General features: G+C 36.2%; 1 protein-coding gene across 2 annotated transcripts in view; it reads left to right on the forward strand.

The window, feature by feature from the left end:
- Positions 1 to 19,341, forward strand: part of DTWD2 (DTW motif tRNA-uridine aminocarboxypropyltransferase 2) — a 91,395-nt gene that overhangs the window by 69,357 nt on the left and 2,697 nt on the right. For both annotated transcript variants that reach the window (XR_003431265.1, XM_027099612.1), the window contains exon 5: positions 15,841 to 15,969. Coding sequence is in view for 1 of the 2 variants with exons in the window: in XM_027099612.1 (XP_026955413.1) it covers positions 15,841 to 15,969 (129 nt within the window). In the remaining variant the exon portion in view is untranslated. The remainder of the gene's footprint in view (positions 1 to 15,840; positions 15,970 to 19,341) is intronic.

The following is a 19,341-nucleotide window of genomic DNA, read 5'->3' on the forward strand; positions in this document are numbered from 1 at the left end:
ATGAGGATGATCTGTCTTTTATTTATTTATTTTTAAACTTTTAAAAATGTACAGAGGTGTTGAATTTTTTTATTTATTTATTTATTTTTGCGGTACGAGGGACTCTCGCTGTTGTGGCCTCTCCCGTTGCGGAGCACAGGCTCCGGACACGCAGGCTCGGCAGCCATGGCTCACGGGCCCAGCCGCTCCGCGGCATATGGGTTCTTCCCGGACCGGGGCACGAACCCGTGTGCCCTGCATCGGCAGGCGGACTCCCAACCACCGCGCCACCAGGGAAGCCCTGAATTTTTTTTTTATACATCTTTATTGGAGTATAATTGCTTTGCAATGGTGTGTTAGTTTCTGCTGTATAACAAAGTGAATCAGCTATACATATACATATATCCCCATTTCTCCTCCCTCTTGCGTTTCCCTCCCACCCTCCCTATCCCACCCCTCTAGGTGACCACAAAGCACCGAGCTGATCTCCCTGTGCCACATGGCTGCTTCCCACTAGCTATCTGTTTTACATTTGGTAGTGTATATATGTCCATGACACTCTCTCACTTTGTTCCAGCTTACCCTTCCCCCTCCCCATGTCCTCAAGTCCATTCTCTACATCTGCCTCTTTATTGCTGTTCTGCCTCTAGGTTCTTCAGAACCTATTTTTTAGATTCCATATATATGTGTTAGCATACAGTATTTGTCTTTCTCTTTCTGACTTACGTCATTCTGTATGACAGACACTAGATCTATCCACCTCATTACAAATAGCTCAATTTCGTTTCTTTTAATGGCTGAGTAATATTCCATTGTATATATGTGCCACATCTTCTTTATCCATTCATCCAATGATGGACACTTAGGTTGTTTCCATCTCTGGGCTATTGTAAATAGAGCTGCAATGAACATTTTGGTACATGACTCTTTTTGAATTATGGTTTTCTCAAGGTATATGCCCAGTAGTGGGATTGCTGGGTCATATGGTAGTTCTACTTTTAGTTTTTTAAGGAACCTCTATACTGTTCTCCATAGTGGCTGTATCACTTTACACCAAAGTGCAAGAGGGTTCCCTTTTCTCCACACCCTCATCAGCATTTATTGTTTGTAGATTTTTTGATAATGGCCGTTCTGACTGGTATGAGGTGATACCTCATTGTAGTTTGGATTTGCATTTCTCTAATGATTAGTGATGTTGAGCATCCTTTCATGTGTTTGTTGGCAATTTGTATATCTTCTTGGAGAAATGTCTGTTTAGGTCTTCTGCCCTTTTTTGGATTGGGTTTTTTGTTTTTTTGATATGAGCTGCATGAGCTGCTTGTATATTTTGGAGATTAATCCTTTGTCAGTTGCTTCATTTGCAAATATTTTCTCCCATTCTGAGGTTGTCTTTTCGTCTTGTTTATGGTTTCCTTTGCTGTGAAAACTTTTGTTTCGTTAGGTCCCATTTGTTTACTTTTGTTTTTATTTCTGTATCTCTAGGAGGTGGGTCAAAAAGGATCTTGCTGTTATTTATGTCATACAGCGTTCTGCCTATGTCTTCCTCTAAGAGTTTTATAGTGTCTGGCCTTACATTTAGGTCTTTAATCCATTTTGAGTTTATTTTTCTGTATGGTGTTATGGAATGTTCTAATTTCATTCTTTTACATGTAGCTGTCTAGTTTTCCCAGTACCACTTATTGAAGAGGCTGTCTCTTCTCCATTGTATATTCTTGCCTCCTTTGTCAAAGATAAGGTGACCATATGTGCATGGGTTTACACCTGGGCTTTCTATCCTGTTCCATTGATCTATATTTCTGTTTTTGTGCCACATACTGTCTTGATTACTGTAGCTTTGTAGTATACTCTGAAGTCAGGGATCCTGATTCCTCCAGCTCCATTTTTCTTTCTCAAGATTGCTTTGTCACTTTGGGGTCTTTTGTGTTTCCATACAAATTGTGAAATTTTTTGTTATACTTCTGTGAAAAATGCCATTGGTAGTTTGATAGGGATTGCATTGAATCTGTAGATTGCTTTGGGTAGTAGAGTCATTTTCACAGTGTTGATTCTTCTAATCTAAGAACATGGTATATCTCTCCATCTTTTTGTATCATCTTTAATTTCTTTCATCAGCGTCTTATAGTTTTCTGCATACAGGTCTTTTGTCTCCTTAGGTAGGTTTATTCCTAGGTATTTTATTCTTTTCGTTGCAATGGTAAATGGGAGTGTTTCCTAAATTTCTCTTTCAGCTTTTTCATCATTAGTGTACAGGAATGCCAGAGATTTCTGTGCATTAATTTTGTATCCTGCTACTTTACCAAATTCATTGATTAACTCTAGTAGTTTTCTGGTAGCATCTTTAGGATTCTCTATATATAGTATCATGTCATATGCAAACAGTGACAGCTTTACTTGTTTTCCTATTTGGATTCCATTATTTCTTTTTTGTCTCTGACTGCTGTGGCTAACACTTCCAAAACTATGTTGAATAATAGTGGTGAGAGTGGGCAACCTTGTCTTGTTTCTGATCTTAGTGAAAATGGTTTCAGTTTTTCAACATTGAGGACGATGTTGACTGGGGTTTTGCCATATATGGCCTTTATTATATTGAAGTAAGTTCCCTCTGTGCCTACTTTTGGGAGGGTTTTTATCATAAATGGGTGTTGAGTTTTCTCAAAAGCTTTTTCTGCATTTATTGAGATTATCATATGGTTTTTACCCTTCAGTTTGTTAATTGCGTGTATCACATTGATAGATTTGCGTATATTGAAGAATCTTTTTATTCCTGGGATAAACCCCACTTTATCACGGTGTATGATCCTTTTAATGTGCTGTTGGATTCTGTTTGCTTGTATTTTGTTGAGGATTTTTGATTCTATGTTTATCAGTGATATTGGCCTGTAGTTTTCTTTCTTTGTGGCATCTTTGGTTTTGGTATCAAGGTGATGGTGGCCTCATAGAATGAGTTTGGGAGTGTTCCTCCCTCTGCTATACTTTGGAAGAGTTTGAGAAGGATGGGTGTTAGCTCTTCTCTAAATGTTTGATAGAATTCGTCTGTGAAGCCATCTGGTCCTGGGCTTTTGTTTGTTGGAAGACTTTTAATCACAGTTTCAATTTCTCTGCTTGTGATTGGTCTGTTTATATTTTCTATTTTTTCTTGGTTCAGTCTCAGAAGGTTGTGCTTTTCTAAGCCTTTGTCCATTTCTTCCAGGTTGTCCATTTTATTGGCATATAGTTGCTTCTAATAATCTCTCATGATCCTTTCTATTTCTGCAGTGTCACTTGTTACTTTTCCTTTTTCATTTCTAATTCTATTGGTTTGAGTCTTCTCCCTTTTTTTCTTGATGAGTCTGGCTAATGGTTTATCAATTTTGTTTATCTTCTCAAAGAACCAGCTTTTAGTTTTATTGATCTTTGCTTCAATAAGCAGTCATTTCCTTCATTTCTTTTTCATTTATTTCTGATCTGATCTTTATGATTTCTCCCCTTCTGCTAACTTTGGGGTTTTTTTGTTCTTCATTCTCTAATTGCTTTAGATATAAGGGTTGTTTATTTGACATGTTTCTTGTTTCTTGAGGTAGGATTGTATTTCTATAAACTTCCCTCTTAGATCTGCTTTTGCTGCATCCCATAGGTTTTAGGTCATCGTGTTTTCCTTGTCATTTGTTTCTAGGTACTTTTTGATTTCCTCAGTGTTCTCTTGGCTATTTAGACATGTATTGTTTAGCCTCCATGTGTTTGTATTGTTTATACATTTTTTCCTGTAATTGATATCTAGTCTCATAGTGTTGTGGTTGGAAAAGAAACTTGATACAGTTTCAATTTTCTTAAGTTTACCAAGGCTTGATTTGTGACCCAAGATATGATCTGTCCTGGAGAATGTTCCATGAGCACTTGAGAAGAAAGTGTATTCTGTTGTTTTTGGATGGCATGTCCTATAAATATCAGTTAAGTCCATCTTGTTTAATGTATCATTTAAAGCTTGTGTTTCCTTATTTATTTTCATTTTCGATGATCTGTCCATTGGATGAAAGTGGGGTGTTAAAGTCCCCTACTATGATTGTGTTACTGTTGATTTCCCTTTTTATGGCTGTTAGCATTTACCTTATGTATTGAGGTGCTCCTGTGTTGGGTGCATAAATATTTACACTTGTTATATCTTCTTCTTAGATTGATCCCTTGATCATTATATAGTGTCCTTTGTCTCTTGTAATAGTCTTTATTTTAAAGTCTATTTTGTTTGATATGAGAATTGCTACTCCAGCTTTCTTCTGATTTCCATTTGCATGGAATATCTTTATCCATCCCCTCACTTTGAGTCTGTATGTGTCCCTAGGTCTGAAGTGGGTCTCTTGTAGACAGCATATATATGGGTCTTGTTTTTGTATCCATTCAGCCAGTCTGTGTCTTTTGGTTGTAGTGTTTAATCCATTTACATTTAAGGTAGTTATCAATATATATGTTCCTGTTACCATTTTCTTAATTGTTTTGGGTTTGTTGTTGTAGGTCTTTTCCTTCTCTTGTGTTTCCTGCCTAGAGAAGTTCCTTTAGCATTTGTTGTAGAGCTGGTTTGGTGGTGCTGAATTCTCTTAGCTTTTGCTTGTCTGTAAAGGTTTTAATTTCTTCGTCGAAGCTGAATGAGATCCTTGCTGGGTAGAGTAATCTTGGTTGTAGGTTTTCCCTCTCATAACTGTAAATATGTCCTGCCACTCCCTTCTGGCTTGCAGAATTTCTGCTGAAAGTTCAGCTGTTAACTTTATGGGGATTCCCTTGTACGTTATTTGTTGTTTTCCCCATGCTACTTTTAATATTTTTTCTTTGCATTTAATTTTTGCTAGTTTGATTAATATGTGTCTTGGCGTGTTCCTCCTTGGATTTATCCTGTATGGGACTCTCTGTGTTTCTTGGTCTTGATTGACTATTTCTCTTCCCATATTAAGGAAGGTTTCAACTATAATCTCTTCATATATTTTATCAGTCCCTTTTTCTTTCTCTTCTTTTTCTGGGACCTTTATAGTTCGAATGTTGGTGTGTTTAATGTTGTCCCAGAGGTCTCTGAGAGTGTCCTCAATTCTTTTCATCCTTTTTTCTTTATTCTGCTCTGCAGTATTTATTTCCACTATTTTATCTTCCAGGTCACTTATCCATTCTTCTGCCTCAGTTATTCTGCTACTTATTCCTTCTAGAGAATTTTAAATTTCATTTATTGTGCTGTTCATCATTGTTTTTATTCCCTTTAGTTCTTCTAGATTGTTTTTAAGCATTTCTCCATTGTATTGCGAAGATTTTGGATCATTTTTACTGTCATTACTCTGAATTATTTTGCAGATTGACTGCCTATTTCCTCTTCATTTGTTTGGTCTGGTGCATTTTTACCTTGCTGTTTCATCTGCTGTGTGTTTCCCTGTCTTCTCACTTTGCTTAACTTACAGTGTTTGGGTCTCCTTTATGCAGACTGCAAGTTCGTAGTTCCCGTTTTTTTTTGGTGTCTGCCTCCAATGGGTAAGGTTGGTTCAGTGGTTTGTTTAGGCTTCCTGGTAGAGAGGAGTGGTGCCTGTGTTCTGGCGGATGAGGCTGGATCTTCTCTTTCTGATGGGCAGGTCCACATCTGGTGGTGTGTTTTGGGGTGTCTGTCACCTCATAATGATTTTAGGCAGCCTCTCTGCTAATCGGTGGGGTTGTGTTCCTCTCTTGCTAGTTGTTTGCATAGGGTGTCCAGCAATGTAGCTTGCTGGTTGTTGAGTGGAGCTGGTCTTAGCATTGAGATGGAGATCTCTGGGAGAGCTTTCGCCGTTTGATGTTACGTCGGCCCCAGAGGTCTCTGTTTGACCAATGTCCCGAACTCAGCTCTCCCACCTCAGAGGCTCAGGCCTGACACCCGTCCAGAGCACCAAGACCCTGTCAGCCACTCAGCTGCTAGTGTTGGAGGGTCTCTTGTGGAGGCGGGCGGTGGCTGTGGCTCACCGTGGAGACTAGGACACTGGCAGCAGAAGTTCTGCAAAGTACTCCTTGGCATGAGCCCTCCCAGAGTCCACCATTAGCCCCACCGAAGAGCCCATGCCAGTGTTTTGATTAACCATCTAATAGAATTTTCCTTTAAGTCATTTGAAAAGTGAACGATAAGCTTTGGGGAAATTAAGTTTTAATTTGAAATCAGATCTTTTCCTACTGAATAGAAAAGAAATTCCTGTAATTTTTAAAGAATTCTTTACCTTGTGTTCTTTTCCCATATTATTTTTACTCTTCATTGCAGTTATCAGTCTTTCATCCCTTTTTTTGGGTGGTAATTTTTCAGCCTTATTTGTGTCACTAAAAACTAATTCACTTGTCAAATTCAGTATCTGACATTTATGCACATATTCTTCATGCTACAAAGTTGACAGAATTATGTTATATTTCTGAGGGGAATATATTATATCATTAATGGCTATTATGCAGGGTACTTTATGTTGTCCAAATTGTGTTTGAATGGATTTATTTAAGAAAGGCCAATTCACTTTTTGGATTTCACTAGCTCTATTAAATAGTCTAAGAAAATAATTAACAGACATGGAGGCATCATGCACTCTGATTTCAAACTGTACTACAAAGCTGTAGTAATCAAAATAATATCGTGCTGGCACAAAAACAGACACATAGATCAAAGGAACAGAATAGACAAACCAGAAATAAACCCACACTTATATGGTCAATTAATCTATGACAAAGGGAGCAACAATATACAATGGGGGTAAAGACAAACTCTTCAGTAAGTGATGTTGGCAAAACTGGACAGCTATGTGCAAAAGAACGAAACTTAAGCCACTGTCTTACACCATCTATAAAAAATAAAGTCAAGTGGATTAAAGTCTAAATGTAGGACCTGAAAGCATAAAACTCCTAAAAGAAAGCATAGGCAGTATGCTCTTTGACATAGGTCTCAACAATATTTTTTTGGATCTGTCTCCTTAAGCAAGAGCAACAAAAGCAAAAGTAAACAAGTGGGACTACATCAAACTGAAAACCTTTTGCATAGTGAAGGTAACTATCAACTGAATGAAAAAGCCCCTTACTGAATGGGAGAAGACATTTTCAAATGACAAGTTCAATAAGGGGTTAATACACAAAATAGGTTAAAAAAAACTCATACAACTCAATATCAAAAAACCCAAACAATTTAATTTAAAAATGGGCAGAAGACATAAATAGATATTTTTTCAAAGAAGATGTACAAATAGCTAACAGGCACATGAAAAGATGCTCAACTTCTCTAGTCATCAGGGAAATGCAATCCAAACCAAAATGAAATCATTACCTCACACCTTTCAGAGTGGCTGTTTTCAAGAAGACAAGTAATAAAAAGCGTTGGCAAGCATGTGGAGAAAAGGGAACCCTGGTACAATGTTGATAGGATTGTACATTGGTACGGATGCTATGGAAAACAAAAAATTAAAAAATGGAACTGCCGTATGGCTCAGCAGTTTCACTTCTGGGTATTTAACTGAAAATAACAAAAGCACTAATTAAAGAAGATATATGCATACCAGTGTTCATTGTAACATTATTTACAATAGCCAAGATATGGAAGCAACCTAATTGTCTGTGAAAAGATGAATGGATAAAGAATATGTGGTATATATACACAATGGAATATTACTTAACCATAAAAAGAACAAAATCTTGCCATTTGTGACAAAATGGATGGACCTAGAGGGTATTATGCTAAGTGAAATAAGACAGAGAAAGACCAATACTGTGTGATATCACTTTTTTATTTTTATTTTCGGCCACTCTGTGTGGCTAGCGGGATCTTAGTTCCCCAAGCAGGGATTGAACCTGGGCCATGGCAGTGAAAGTGCTGAGTCCTAACCACTGGACCGCCAGGGAATTCCCCTGTGTGAATCTAAAAAACAAAACAAACATAATAAAATAGAAACAGACTCATAGATACAGAGAACTAACTGGTGATTGCCAGAGGGGAGGTGGGTAAAGGGATGGGCAAAATAAGTGAAGAAGATTAAGAGGTACAAACTTCCAGCTATGAAATAACAAAGTTATGGAGATATAATGTATAACATAGGGAATATTGTCAATAATATTATAATAACTTTGTATGGTGACAGATGTTAACTATCCTTATCCTGGTGATCATTTTGGTGTAAAATGATCAAAGGTAATAAAAGGTATAAAAATATCAAATCACTATGTTGTACACCTGAAACTATTTAACATGGTAAGTTAATTATACTTCAGTTAAAAAAATTGTGATATTCTGCAACTCATAATTTCTTATCATTTAAGTATTCTGTACTCTGTATTCTTCAAAGGAACATAGCACCCTATTGTTAGCCAATTCTTTTTTATGTCCGTCTGCCAGTTTTACTGTCATAAAATCAATTAAACATTACAGATAAGTTACACATGTGCAGAGGTAGAAGAAGATGAGAAAATATATTGAAAATATTAGGCAGATAAAAGAGTCATGCAAGGTCATTCAAGAAATGAAAAAATTTCATTTTAAAAGTATTTTCAAAAATCATTATAAATTCTTGGTCTGTCTCTTCTGTTACATAGTGTTATTTGGGAATGTTTTAAAGAAATATCAAAGATTTAGATACAAGATTCAGTACTTTGGGAATTATTGCACATTTTAATAATGCTTAGATCATGTACTTAAAGGGCAAAAGAGTAAAATATGAATAGTTTCCTTGTATATAAATTATATCTTTAATGAAAATATTTCTGCCTTTTTCAGGATTCTTACTGTTAGGAATATTTTATTTATCTGGCAATGTAACTTGTTCTCTGTTATTCAGTGAAACTCCTTTCTGGTTCTTTCTCCTGCTTCTAAGACTGCTTTTTCTCTACCTGTTCAATAGCTTTTCTTCTTCCATCCTGTAAAATTTGACATTCTTCTAGCTCTAAGTTTTATCTTATCCCACACTCTTGGTCAGGCTACTCATCTGGCTTTATTGCGATAAAGCTAAGTTGCTTCACACTTATTCATTAGATTGTGAAGAAAGCATTGTAAATCATCACTAGCACTATCCTGGTTAACATCAGTAGCATCAGTACCACCCTCATCAACATCTTTGCCTGTATTGCCTGCTTACTGTATGGCAGGCATTGCTGAGCACTTCACATATATTAGCATCTTAAAGCACAATCATTCTTTTTTTTTTTGCGGTACGCGGGCCTCTCACTGTTGTGGCCTCTCCCGTTGCGGAGCACAGGCTCTGGACGCTCAGGCTCAGCGGCCATGACTCACGAGACCAGCCGCTCTGCGGCAGGTGGGATCCTCCCTGACCGGGGCACGAACCCGCGTTCCTTGCATCGGCAGGCGGACACTCAACCACTGCGCCCCCAGGGAAGCCCGAGCACAATCATTCTTTAAGGTTGTTAATGTTTTAGGCTCTGAGAGTTTAAATCTTGTTTGAGGTCATACTACTATTATGTAGAGTTAATAATTTCCTTTCTTATGCTTTTAGTTACTGTGCTTTTCTGTCTCCCAATTCATGCACATTATTTTAATTCAAGGTTATAGAAAAGTGTTGTTAATAAAGTAAAAGAGTGTACAATTTAACTCAGTAAATTTTAAAATAAAAATTTTATGTGACAAATTGAACTTATGAAGTAATTGTTTAATGTGTGCTTTATTTCACACCTAGGCTAATTTATGATTTATTTTCCAATAGCTGTTTATAAAGCCATGACAGCTTTTGAAATGAGTAGAAATGATAATTGTTAAATGAAATTTATCTTTGGTGAGAAAATGTTTCACTAGCAAGACATTATAAAATTGGTTATTACTTAGGTGAGACTAGTAAATCAATTTCTAATATCCTAAGTCAGTTTCTGTTCTAAGTTTCCTAATAAAGGATATAAATTGATGTAAGCCCAGTATGAATAAATGCATACATGTAGACATGCTTAGTTTGGACAATTTCAATTTCAGGAGATATCACAAAAGTTAGTTTCTATAGCATTATTCAACAGAGACTCGTCTCCATTAAGTATTGCTGAGAAAAATAGCAGCAGAAAGTAATGCCAAGACGTGTAATCTATAGTCACATTCTTCTTTCTGGCTTGTTTAATGGTGTAATGTTTTGTTAATTTACTGAAATCACTCTGAAGTTATTATAGGCAATAATGTTTTTTTGTTTTTTAAACTTTTTTGGCTGCGTTGGGTCTTCGTTGCTGCGTGCGGTCTTTCTCTAGTTGCAGCGAGTGGGGGCTACTCTGTTGCGGTGCGCAGGCTTCTCATTGCGGTGGCTTCTCTTGTTGTGCAGCACGGGCTCTAGGTGCGTGGGCTTCAGTAGTTGTGGCACGTGGGCTCAGTAGTTGTGGTTCGCGGGCTCCAGAGCACAGGCTCAGTAGTTGTGGCACATGGATTTAGTTGGTCCGCGGCATGTGGGATCTTCCCGGACCAGGGCTCGAAGCCGTGTCCTCTGCATTGGCAGGCAGATTCTTAACCACTGCGCCACCAGGGGTGGTAGCCAATAATCTTAAGGAATTTTTGTTTTCATGTCTCTATTCTTTTTTTTTTTTTAAAGAGGAAGCTTAAAAACTCAGATAAAACTTTTTTTATTTAAGAGAAATTATTATATTTCAATATTATTTTAAACTTTAATTCTGTCATTCTAAACTTTTTAAAAGAATAATTATGCCTGGGAACGTGGAGATTACTATTTGACTTATAAAGATAACTTCCAATTTTGTGATCTCATGAATCTATGTGTTTTTACTTTCCTTCTCTAGATATTTCCATACCCATAGTTCTCAGTGACTTCAGATATGCACTACTTGGAGTTATGTGGTAGATTAAATATTTTTATTAGTAGGAAAAAACACTAGTCAAGATATTTGATTAAATATGTCACTCAACAGAATTTTAATTTTGTATCATTATTTAGATTTGCTTAAATTTGAAATTTGTAAGTGCATAATTTTTAGGCTTCTGAATTGTATGTTTGCATTTTTAACATCAAAGTTTTTGTGTGTTGGAAAAGCAATGTGTAACTTTAATTATCATTTTAATGTGTAAGAAAGTACTAAATTTTAAACCCAATGTGTTCGTTCTACAAGTTCTTTGGTAATTTTGGAATTGTGCTTTACCATAGAAACTGTTATGAAATGAAGTTTCTCAGGTCAACTCAGAAAAAAAAAATTTAAACAATAATGTGTTTTGGAAGTAGCACAATATTATCATTTTATCTATAACTAATGCCCCCTTTAACCTTATTTTTATCAAATTTTCTGAGTTTCAACATTAATCCTGGAATCTTAACTTTCTATAAAAACTTTACAGGCTTCACAGTGTGGGAAGATGGGAGCAAGACATAGATATTGATATGTGTGAGAAACTTTCATTCTTGAGAAGACTCCTCCCCCTTTATCATTTTTTTTTTACACTGTGTTCATAAGACCCCTAAAATTATTCAGGAGTCCCTCAGCCTTGCTTTCTAGCAGAATAGCTTTGTTTTATTTGTTTAACATGTTGGGATTTGCTTAAGAATTCATCCATTTAATTATTAGCCTAGTTATGAAGAGCTCAAGCTCTCAAAGAAGACTATAAATTCATTTATCTGCTTTACCATGATTGATTTTGGAACGTTGGGTAAGTTACTTCACCTCTCTGTACTTTGGTTTCCTCATCTGTAAAATGGAGATAATAGTACTTCATAGGTTCTTTGCGAGAATTAAATGAGACAATATATGTACATTTTCTAGAATAGCACTTACTGTCCAAGTGCATGAGACTTTGCATATAAGTGGTTAAGTCTCTGTTCAAACTGGCAACTGTCTGATGCCAAAGCTGGACTCTTATCACTATTAGATCATAGTGTTGAACTAAACTGAGGAAATTAAAGGAATGAAGTGGATCGAGGGATGGGGCTAGAAGAAAAGATTTAGTACCTCTCCTTCAAAGGGCAGCTCATAAGCTCAGATACTGATTCTTGTTTGTGAAAGATCATAGAAAAAAGGGTGCTTCAGAAAGGAGGGTTTTTATGTGTGTCTTCCACTGGTAAGGAATTCAGAATGTTAGTAAAAAGAATTTTTTTAGCTTGTTCTAGACTAGGGTTGTTTCAGAAAGCCTGCAAAATAGATTGATTTTCCTAGAAACCTTTAAGGAAGCTGATCAACTGATTAGAATGTCTTGTGACTCTTAATAATTAAGTGAGGAGCACAATAGTTTTATGTAATAATGAAACTTGTCTTAAAAGAGCCTGAGAACAGATAGCACGTAATCACCATCAAATTATAAAAATACAGCATTTGTTGGGGGGGGGTGTGTGTGTGGAGATGATTAAAATTTTAATTTTGAGGTCTTTTTTAGTTTATTTTTCTTGACAAAAGAATTAACTATATTATAGTAAATTATTTTAAAGACATATGTTATGCAAACATAAGCCATGGCATGTTAATCCTTTGGATAGTTTTTTGAGTCCTAAAGGTCATTACTAAACCACTGAACATGCAATGACTTCCACACTATTAATGACACAAATCACAAAAATAGCTAAAGGTCTATCTAGGAAGGAGACATTTGGAAAAACCCTTTTAAAAAGCATCTGAACAGTGATCATAGCTGTCAAACTGTTATCTGGTATTCTTATATGTTAAATATATATTTAATATTTAATGGAAGAAAATAAAGGAAGGCATTAACAACAAAAGAATTTTAAGGAATTCAAATTTTAGCCAATCCAGAGAATCAGTGGAAAAGATCTGAAGCTCAGTCTAGAAGTAAAATTTGGATGAGTTGGCTGTTTCTAAAATGGGAGTTATATTATAGGCTTACAACCTATACCAGTAGAATTCTGAACCAACCAATGATACTCCTGTTCCTAAAGAAGTCACATTAAGAGCACTCAGACAACTTCTACCCATGGAGAACCAACTTCCAAGAAGATCAAAATTATTGAAGCATTCTTTGCATCAGCATGGCTTCCAAAAATTGGAAATGAAGATTGTATATAATAATTATACATAATATATTATTAATAATGATATATAATTAATGTAGCATTAAAATTACATATACATTATATGATCTTGGGATTGATCACTAAAAAATAGGTTTTAATACCATCAGGTCCAGCTCTCTGATTTTTATCAAGTGAGCAGGAACTGAGAAACTAAATGACTGAAATTAAGTGATTAATTATTGTCAACTTTGATATAATAATATTGGTCTTTCAGTAGTTCCTCTTTCTACATACCATACTTTCATAATATGTTAATTTTTTTCATTTCTTATAATAGTTAATTTTGCCTTGGATTTTCTTGAACACTTATTCATGAAGATGAGGCAGTTTCTGAAAAATTATTATGATGCTTGTGACTTCTCAAGAAGATGGATCAACAGGGTTTCTTTTTAGTCTTGCTCATTTACTCACTGAATTAAGTGTGTGATGAAGGTGATATAGCACGTAAGCGTAAAAGGAGGTGCCGTGAGATCACATTAGCATGCTTTAATAACAGGTATCCTAATAATATGACAGATCTTAGTTATATATACTCTTTTAATATATCCAGTTACTAGGTAACTCCCAGAGAGATGATTTGTGAAGCATATTTTGAAGTCTTTTAACAAATGATATATTTCAAATTCTGTTTTCATACAGCCACGTGAGCCACAGTAAGAAATAAAACACCCTCCCGAAATAACAAATTTCTTTTAAAAATCAAATTAATTCCAATAAACAAAATCCACTGTGAATTTTGCATGTTTTCCAAAGGTTTTGTTTTAATCAGATGCTTGTTATAAATTCCTCCAGTGATGACTTGGAATCAAGTATTGAAAGCAGTAGTTGTCTGTACTCTGTTCTACTAGTTGACCTGATGAAATATCAAAGCTTTTAGTAATTACAATTAATCAACATCATGAATTATTCTTACAGTTATTTAAACATAGGCTTTCTTTTATCATTATACATGTTTCTCAACCGTTTTCTTCCATCTCTTTCTCTCCCTGCATCTATTTTTCATCTTGTCCATTGGTAGAAATGCAGAGTAATTTAAATATGATATCTAAAATATAATTAGTCAAATATGCTTTAAAGAATATATTCCAAAATCATATATAGGGCAATACATTCTATAGTGAATCTTTTATGATGCCCACTTTGTTTCCCTCTCTCTCTCCCTCCCCCTTCTCCCCTCATCTCTTTTTTTTTTTTTTGCGGTACACGGGCCTCTCACTGTTGCGGCCTTTCCCGTTGCGGAGCACAGGCTCCGGACGCGCAGGCCCAGCGGCCATGGCTCACAGGCCCAGCCACTCCGCGGCATGTGGGATCTTCCCAGACTGGGGCACGAACCCATGTCCCCTGCGTCGGCAGGCGGACTCTCAACCACTGCACCACCAGGGAAGCCCCCTCATCTCTTTTTGAGGAAGGAAAGGAAACAAGTTGTAGAGGATAATTTTTTGAACAAAAAGCAATCAGAGTGGAAAAACCATATTTCCCATCACATATCCTTAAATGTGATTTTGGTCAGAGTGTGGGCTTTATGAGTGTAAGATTACTTGAGTTTCATTTAATTAAAGTAGGAATCAAAGGGCCAAAATGCTGACATTCAGTTTTCTATTGCCTTTCTCATGTCTGACTCTATCTCAGCTAAAATATTATCTCGATGGAGAAAAGTATCTGTAGTATGCTACTTTTATCTAAAAAGAGGATATATGTGTGTGTGTGTCTGTGTGTGTGTGTGTGTATTGGTATGTGTGTGTATCTCTGTGTGTTTATATAGATTTACACCCACACAGACATATGCTTATCAGTTTAAGAAATAATGGAGGAATAAACCAGAAAATAAAATATCCCAATCGTCAGTTCTCCAAAGTGATTAAACCATTTTCACTTCCACTTCAATGTATGAGAGTTTCATTTACTCTATCCTCATTTGATGGTGTTAGTCTTTTCGATGTTAACTGTTCTAATGAGTGAAATGTTATCTCCTTATGATTTTATTTTATTTTATTTTTATTTCTTTTTGATTGTGTTGGGTCTTTGTTGCTGCACACGGGCTTTCTCTAGTTGCGGTGAGCGGGGGCTACTCTTCATTGCGGTGTGAGGTCTTCTCATTCAGGTGGCTTCTCTTGTTGCAGAGCATGGGCTCTAGGTGCACGGGCTTCAGTAGCTGTGGCTCACGGACTCTAGAGCGCAGGCTCAGTAGTTGTGGCGCACGGGCTTAGTTGCTCCGTGGCATGTGAGATCTTCCCAGACCAGGGCTCGAACCCATGTCCCCTGCATTGGCAGGTGGATTCTCAACCACTGCGCCACCAGGGAAGCCCCTCATTGTGATTTTAATTTACATTAAATCATGTTGAGCCCTTTTACATGTACCTGTTTGCTACTTGTATATCTTCTTTTGTGAAGTGTCTGTTCACTCTTTTTGCCCACTGGGAGGGAGTTATTAGTCTTTTTATTTTTGATTTGTAGGAATTTGTATATATTTTGAATACATTTTCTTTGTCAGATGTGTAACTATCCTCTTGCTTCTATTTAACAAAACAATAATAAAAGAATATTATGTATAGAAGATATTGATACATTTAATATTTATAAACTGACAATTTTGGAAGGAAATTAGAGTAATTAGTATTTAAAATACAGACCTTAGGGGCTTCCCTGGTGGCACAGTGGTTGAGAGTCCGCCTGCCGATGGAGGGGACATGGGTTCGTGCCCTGGTCCAGGAAGATCCCACATGCCACGAAGCGGCTGGGCCTGTGAGCCACGGCCGCTGAGCCTGCGCGTCCAGAGCCTGTGCTCCGCAACGGGAGAGGCCACAACAGTGAGAGGCCCCTGTACTGCAAAAATAAAATAAAATAAAATAAAAAACAGACCTTATAGTTTTAAACTTAAAAGAAAAATTACATTCTATTCTGTTTTTGATTTCAGGTGCAATTAAAAACCAGCATTTCTAGTCAGTATGTAATTCGGGCGCAACCAACTAATAGGTGCCTTTCTACACTGGAGTGTGCAGCTGTTGCTCTTTCTATCTTGGAGAAAAATAATTACATACAAGAGGTATGTCTTTGGAAAGTTATATAGTTTTTGAAAGTAGGAGTTTGGTTAGATTTTTGTCTAGAAAATTTAAAAATGCATAACTTGTTAAATTTGTAACTTAAGTGACAAGTAGACTGTATCTGTGATAGAAATTTGTGCACTTTTATAACCTTCCTTTCCCCTCTGGTGTTTCTCTGTTAGTTTAACGTTCCAGATTGCATTATTTAAATATTCATTCTAAGCTGTGCAAACAGCATTTGTAATATGCTAAATCGTTTTTAAGTAGCATAACATTAAATATAGTTTTTTGGGGCTAGATATGTCTTTCAGTAGTCTGTATTTCTGTTTTAGTCTTTTGTTCTCTTGTACTAGACTTTTTTCTTTTTATTTAAAAGAACATTTTACAGCAAGATTTTTTCCATTGGTGCTTTTATTCAAGGAGATATACCAACTTCCTATTTATCTTATTAACCTTGCTTAGGGTATAAAAAGATATAATTTTTCTTGAGAAAAAAGCCTACAGAATATGAAAAGGTTATAACCTGCAATCAACATTTTATTTAATTTCCATGAAAGCCTGATGATTTCATATATAATTCATAATCATTAGTAAATAATAATGTTTCAGTGAGCTCACCAACATCTCAACCTTTTAGAACATGTAAGAAACTTTCCATTTATGACAAGAGAAAAAAATAGCAAACTAAATGGAGTTTTATAACTCCCTCCTCTAACACACACACACACACACACACACACACGCACATGCACACGCACAAAATGTGCTCTTTCCTGCCTTCTTTCTGTCTTTCTCATTATACACCATGGTTTCTATTATAAAAGTGTGCCTTAGCCATGAGGGAAATTCCAATAATGGATAAAAGCTTAGGTCAGAGTAACTGGATAAGTGGATTAGTTACCAAGAAAAAGAACAAAAGACCTCCAAAGCAAGGGGAGTTAAAGAATGCCAGAAGAAGCATTGAATTGCCCTTTTCCTCTCCCCTACCTTAAGCCATGGTATGTGTCAGAGTTGGAGACTTTCTTCTTTTGAAAGAAGTAGGCTTTCATGAGTAGGCTATTTTTGTGTGTATCTGTGTGAGTAGACTTAGTTTTGGGTCTAGGCAATTTCTCTTTCTCTCTTTTGAGGGAAAAAATGCGTGAGGGATCCTAAATCCTTCCTCCAAATAGCCAGGGAGTGTTCTCAGACTTTTTTTTCTCCCCTCTGACTTTAGCACCTACTCCCATGTATCTTCCATCAATATAACACTTAATATACCCCTATACTTGTCTCTCTGTTTTGTTTATTAACCATCATCTGTGTATGTTCTTCAGCAGAAAACAACATTATTTTTAGGTGTCTTAAAGGAAAGATGGAACCCAAGGCTGTTGTTTAAGCTTGCTTTCTGTACAGTCTCTGTATTTTCCTTTTTGTTGATGTAAAATCCTAGGATCAGCCAACATCAGACATAGGCCTCATTAAAAGTTTAAATCTTGAGGGAAAAATATAATGGTCTTTGGCTATAAATTTAAATTTTCTTTCCTCTTCTTCTTTTGGTTTATAAAAAGAATCTTCTATGGATTTATATTTATTATTCCCACAATTGGAATTGGATCTTTACTGCATTCCTAAACAGAAGGTTTAATGTTGGTAACAGTGGTGTTTTAGTAGTAGTAGTTATAGTATATTAGGGCTAGGGTTTGGCATAGGGTTTCTACTACTACTACAAATGCTGCTACTGCTCCCCCCTTTCCAGCTTTATAAGATATATTATTCTGATATTAATTAGTGTACTGTCATAGCAGGAAACCTGTCTTATGTTTTTAGTATAATATCTTACAACAGGCAGAGTTTAAGAGACAGAAGGATATAAGGATCTATCATCTCTTCAGCTTTTGGAGCTTTTATTTTTTTCTGTGGATCAAGTTGAACATAAAATCCCAAAGCAAAAGTGGGGTCCTAGAGTTCTCATTCTTTTTGCTTTGGTCACCAGGAGTGGTTATACTATAGTGACCAGGAGTAGAAGAAGGATGTTTGGTAATCAGACATGTGATTTGGGAGGTGCTGATAAGATGGTCGCAGGAACATGAGCAGAAAAAAAGCATATGAAACATCCCAAGTTGCTTATTATTACATCTGGCAAACAATTAGCTTTCTTAGTGGGGGAACACCAAGTCCAGCTTGTTTAAATCTAGCTACAATAAAAAAATTAGTACATTCTTCTGAACATCTGCTCTGAAATAGGTGTTTTCTTTCCTTCCTGGGGAGGAAAGCTATAACATGCCTTTTCCCCCCAATAACCTTTTATTAGGGACATCCTAATAAAACCTTAAGAGGATGGGGAGAGTAGTAATTTTTCAGCTGGCTTCATTCTGTAGAGGTAGGGCTCCTCAAAATAAAGAACTTGGCATAGAATGGCCTTCTTAGTCTGTTGATTCATTCTCTTCCTTTATTCTTGAGCAGTTTTCAGTCACTTGGAGATAGCATGATATGAGTTTTGAAGCAAGTTTGAGTTAAAACTTTATCACTTATCATCAGCAGTTTTTGCCAAAAGACAATTCATGTAATCTCTTTGTTTTTGTTTTCTTATCTGCAATATACAAAAAATAGTTACCTCATAATATTGTTATGAGAATCGAATGGGATAGTGTATGTTAATTGCCTGACACCAGGCTCTCAAGAAGAGTTCATCTTTTTGCCTTTCCTCGCCTCTGATTCTTGTCTATAGATTGACAGAAAAATTGAACTGAAAGTTGGTGATTTTCACTTTGCCATTATAATATGTACCAGGGTTACTCATACCTTGGAAGCCTTAAGAACTTTTGTAACTAGACGTGGCAAAGCTTTGTGCTGTAACCTAAATGTCTTAGCTCTACTCATCACCAGTAGTTGTTAATAACGGTCTTTTGAAACTGTCACGTTGCATCTATAGACAGAGGATTTACAGAACACTGATTTTCCCCCAAATAAACTTTTAGAAACTAATTTTGTAAGTAGAGGATTTTCTTTGTTCTTCTGAACCAGTAAACCTCTCATATAGTTTCACATTGCCCCAGATATAATGTTATGAATGTAGAGAGAAACATTATCATTTATTATCAATCAAGTTATATGCTAAGCACTTTAAATGTATCATGTGAGTGCACCACAATAATAACCTTATAAGATGGACATAATATTCCTCACTTTACAGATGAAGAAAATGAGGCAAAGAGAGGTTAACTTATCTGGGAACACATAGCTAGTAAGTAATTGCATCAGTCACTTAAAACCCCAAAATCAGAATGGCATAACACACTGTCTGTACAGTGGGATTGCCAGGGGGACCGCTGCTAATTATAGTCACTTAGGGATCCAGGCTGATGGATACACCATCTAGACACATCACTCTACTT

This window comes from Aethalodelphis obliquidens, unplaced genomic scaffold (genome assembly GCF_003676395.1).
Source record: "Aethalodelphis obliquidens isolate GAN/ISIS:26980383/991018 unplaced genomic scaffold, ASM367639v1 scaffold4, whole genome shotgun sequence".
Classification (NCBI taxonomy): Eukaryota; Metazoa; Chordata; class Mammalia; order Artiodactyla; family Delphinidae; genus Aethalodelphis; species Aethalodelphis obliquidens.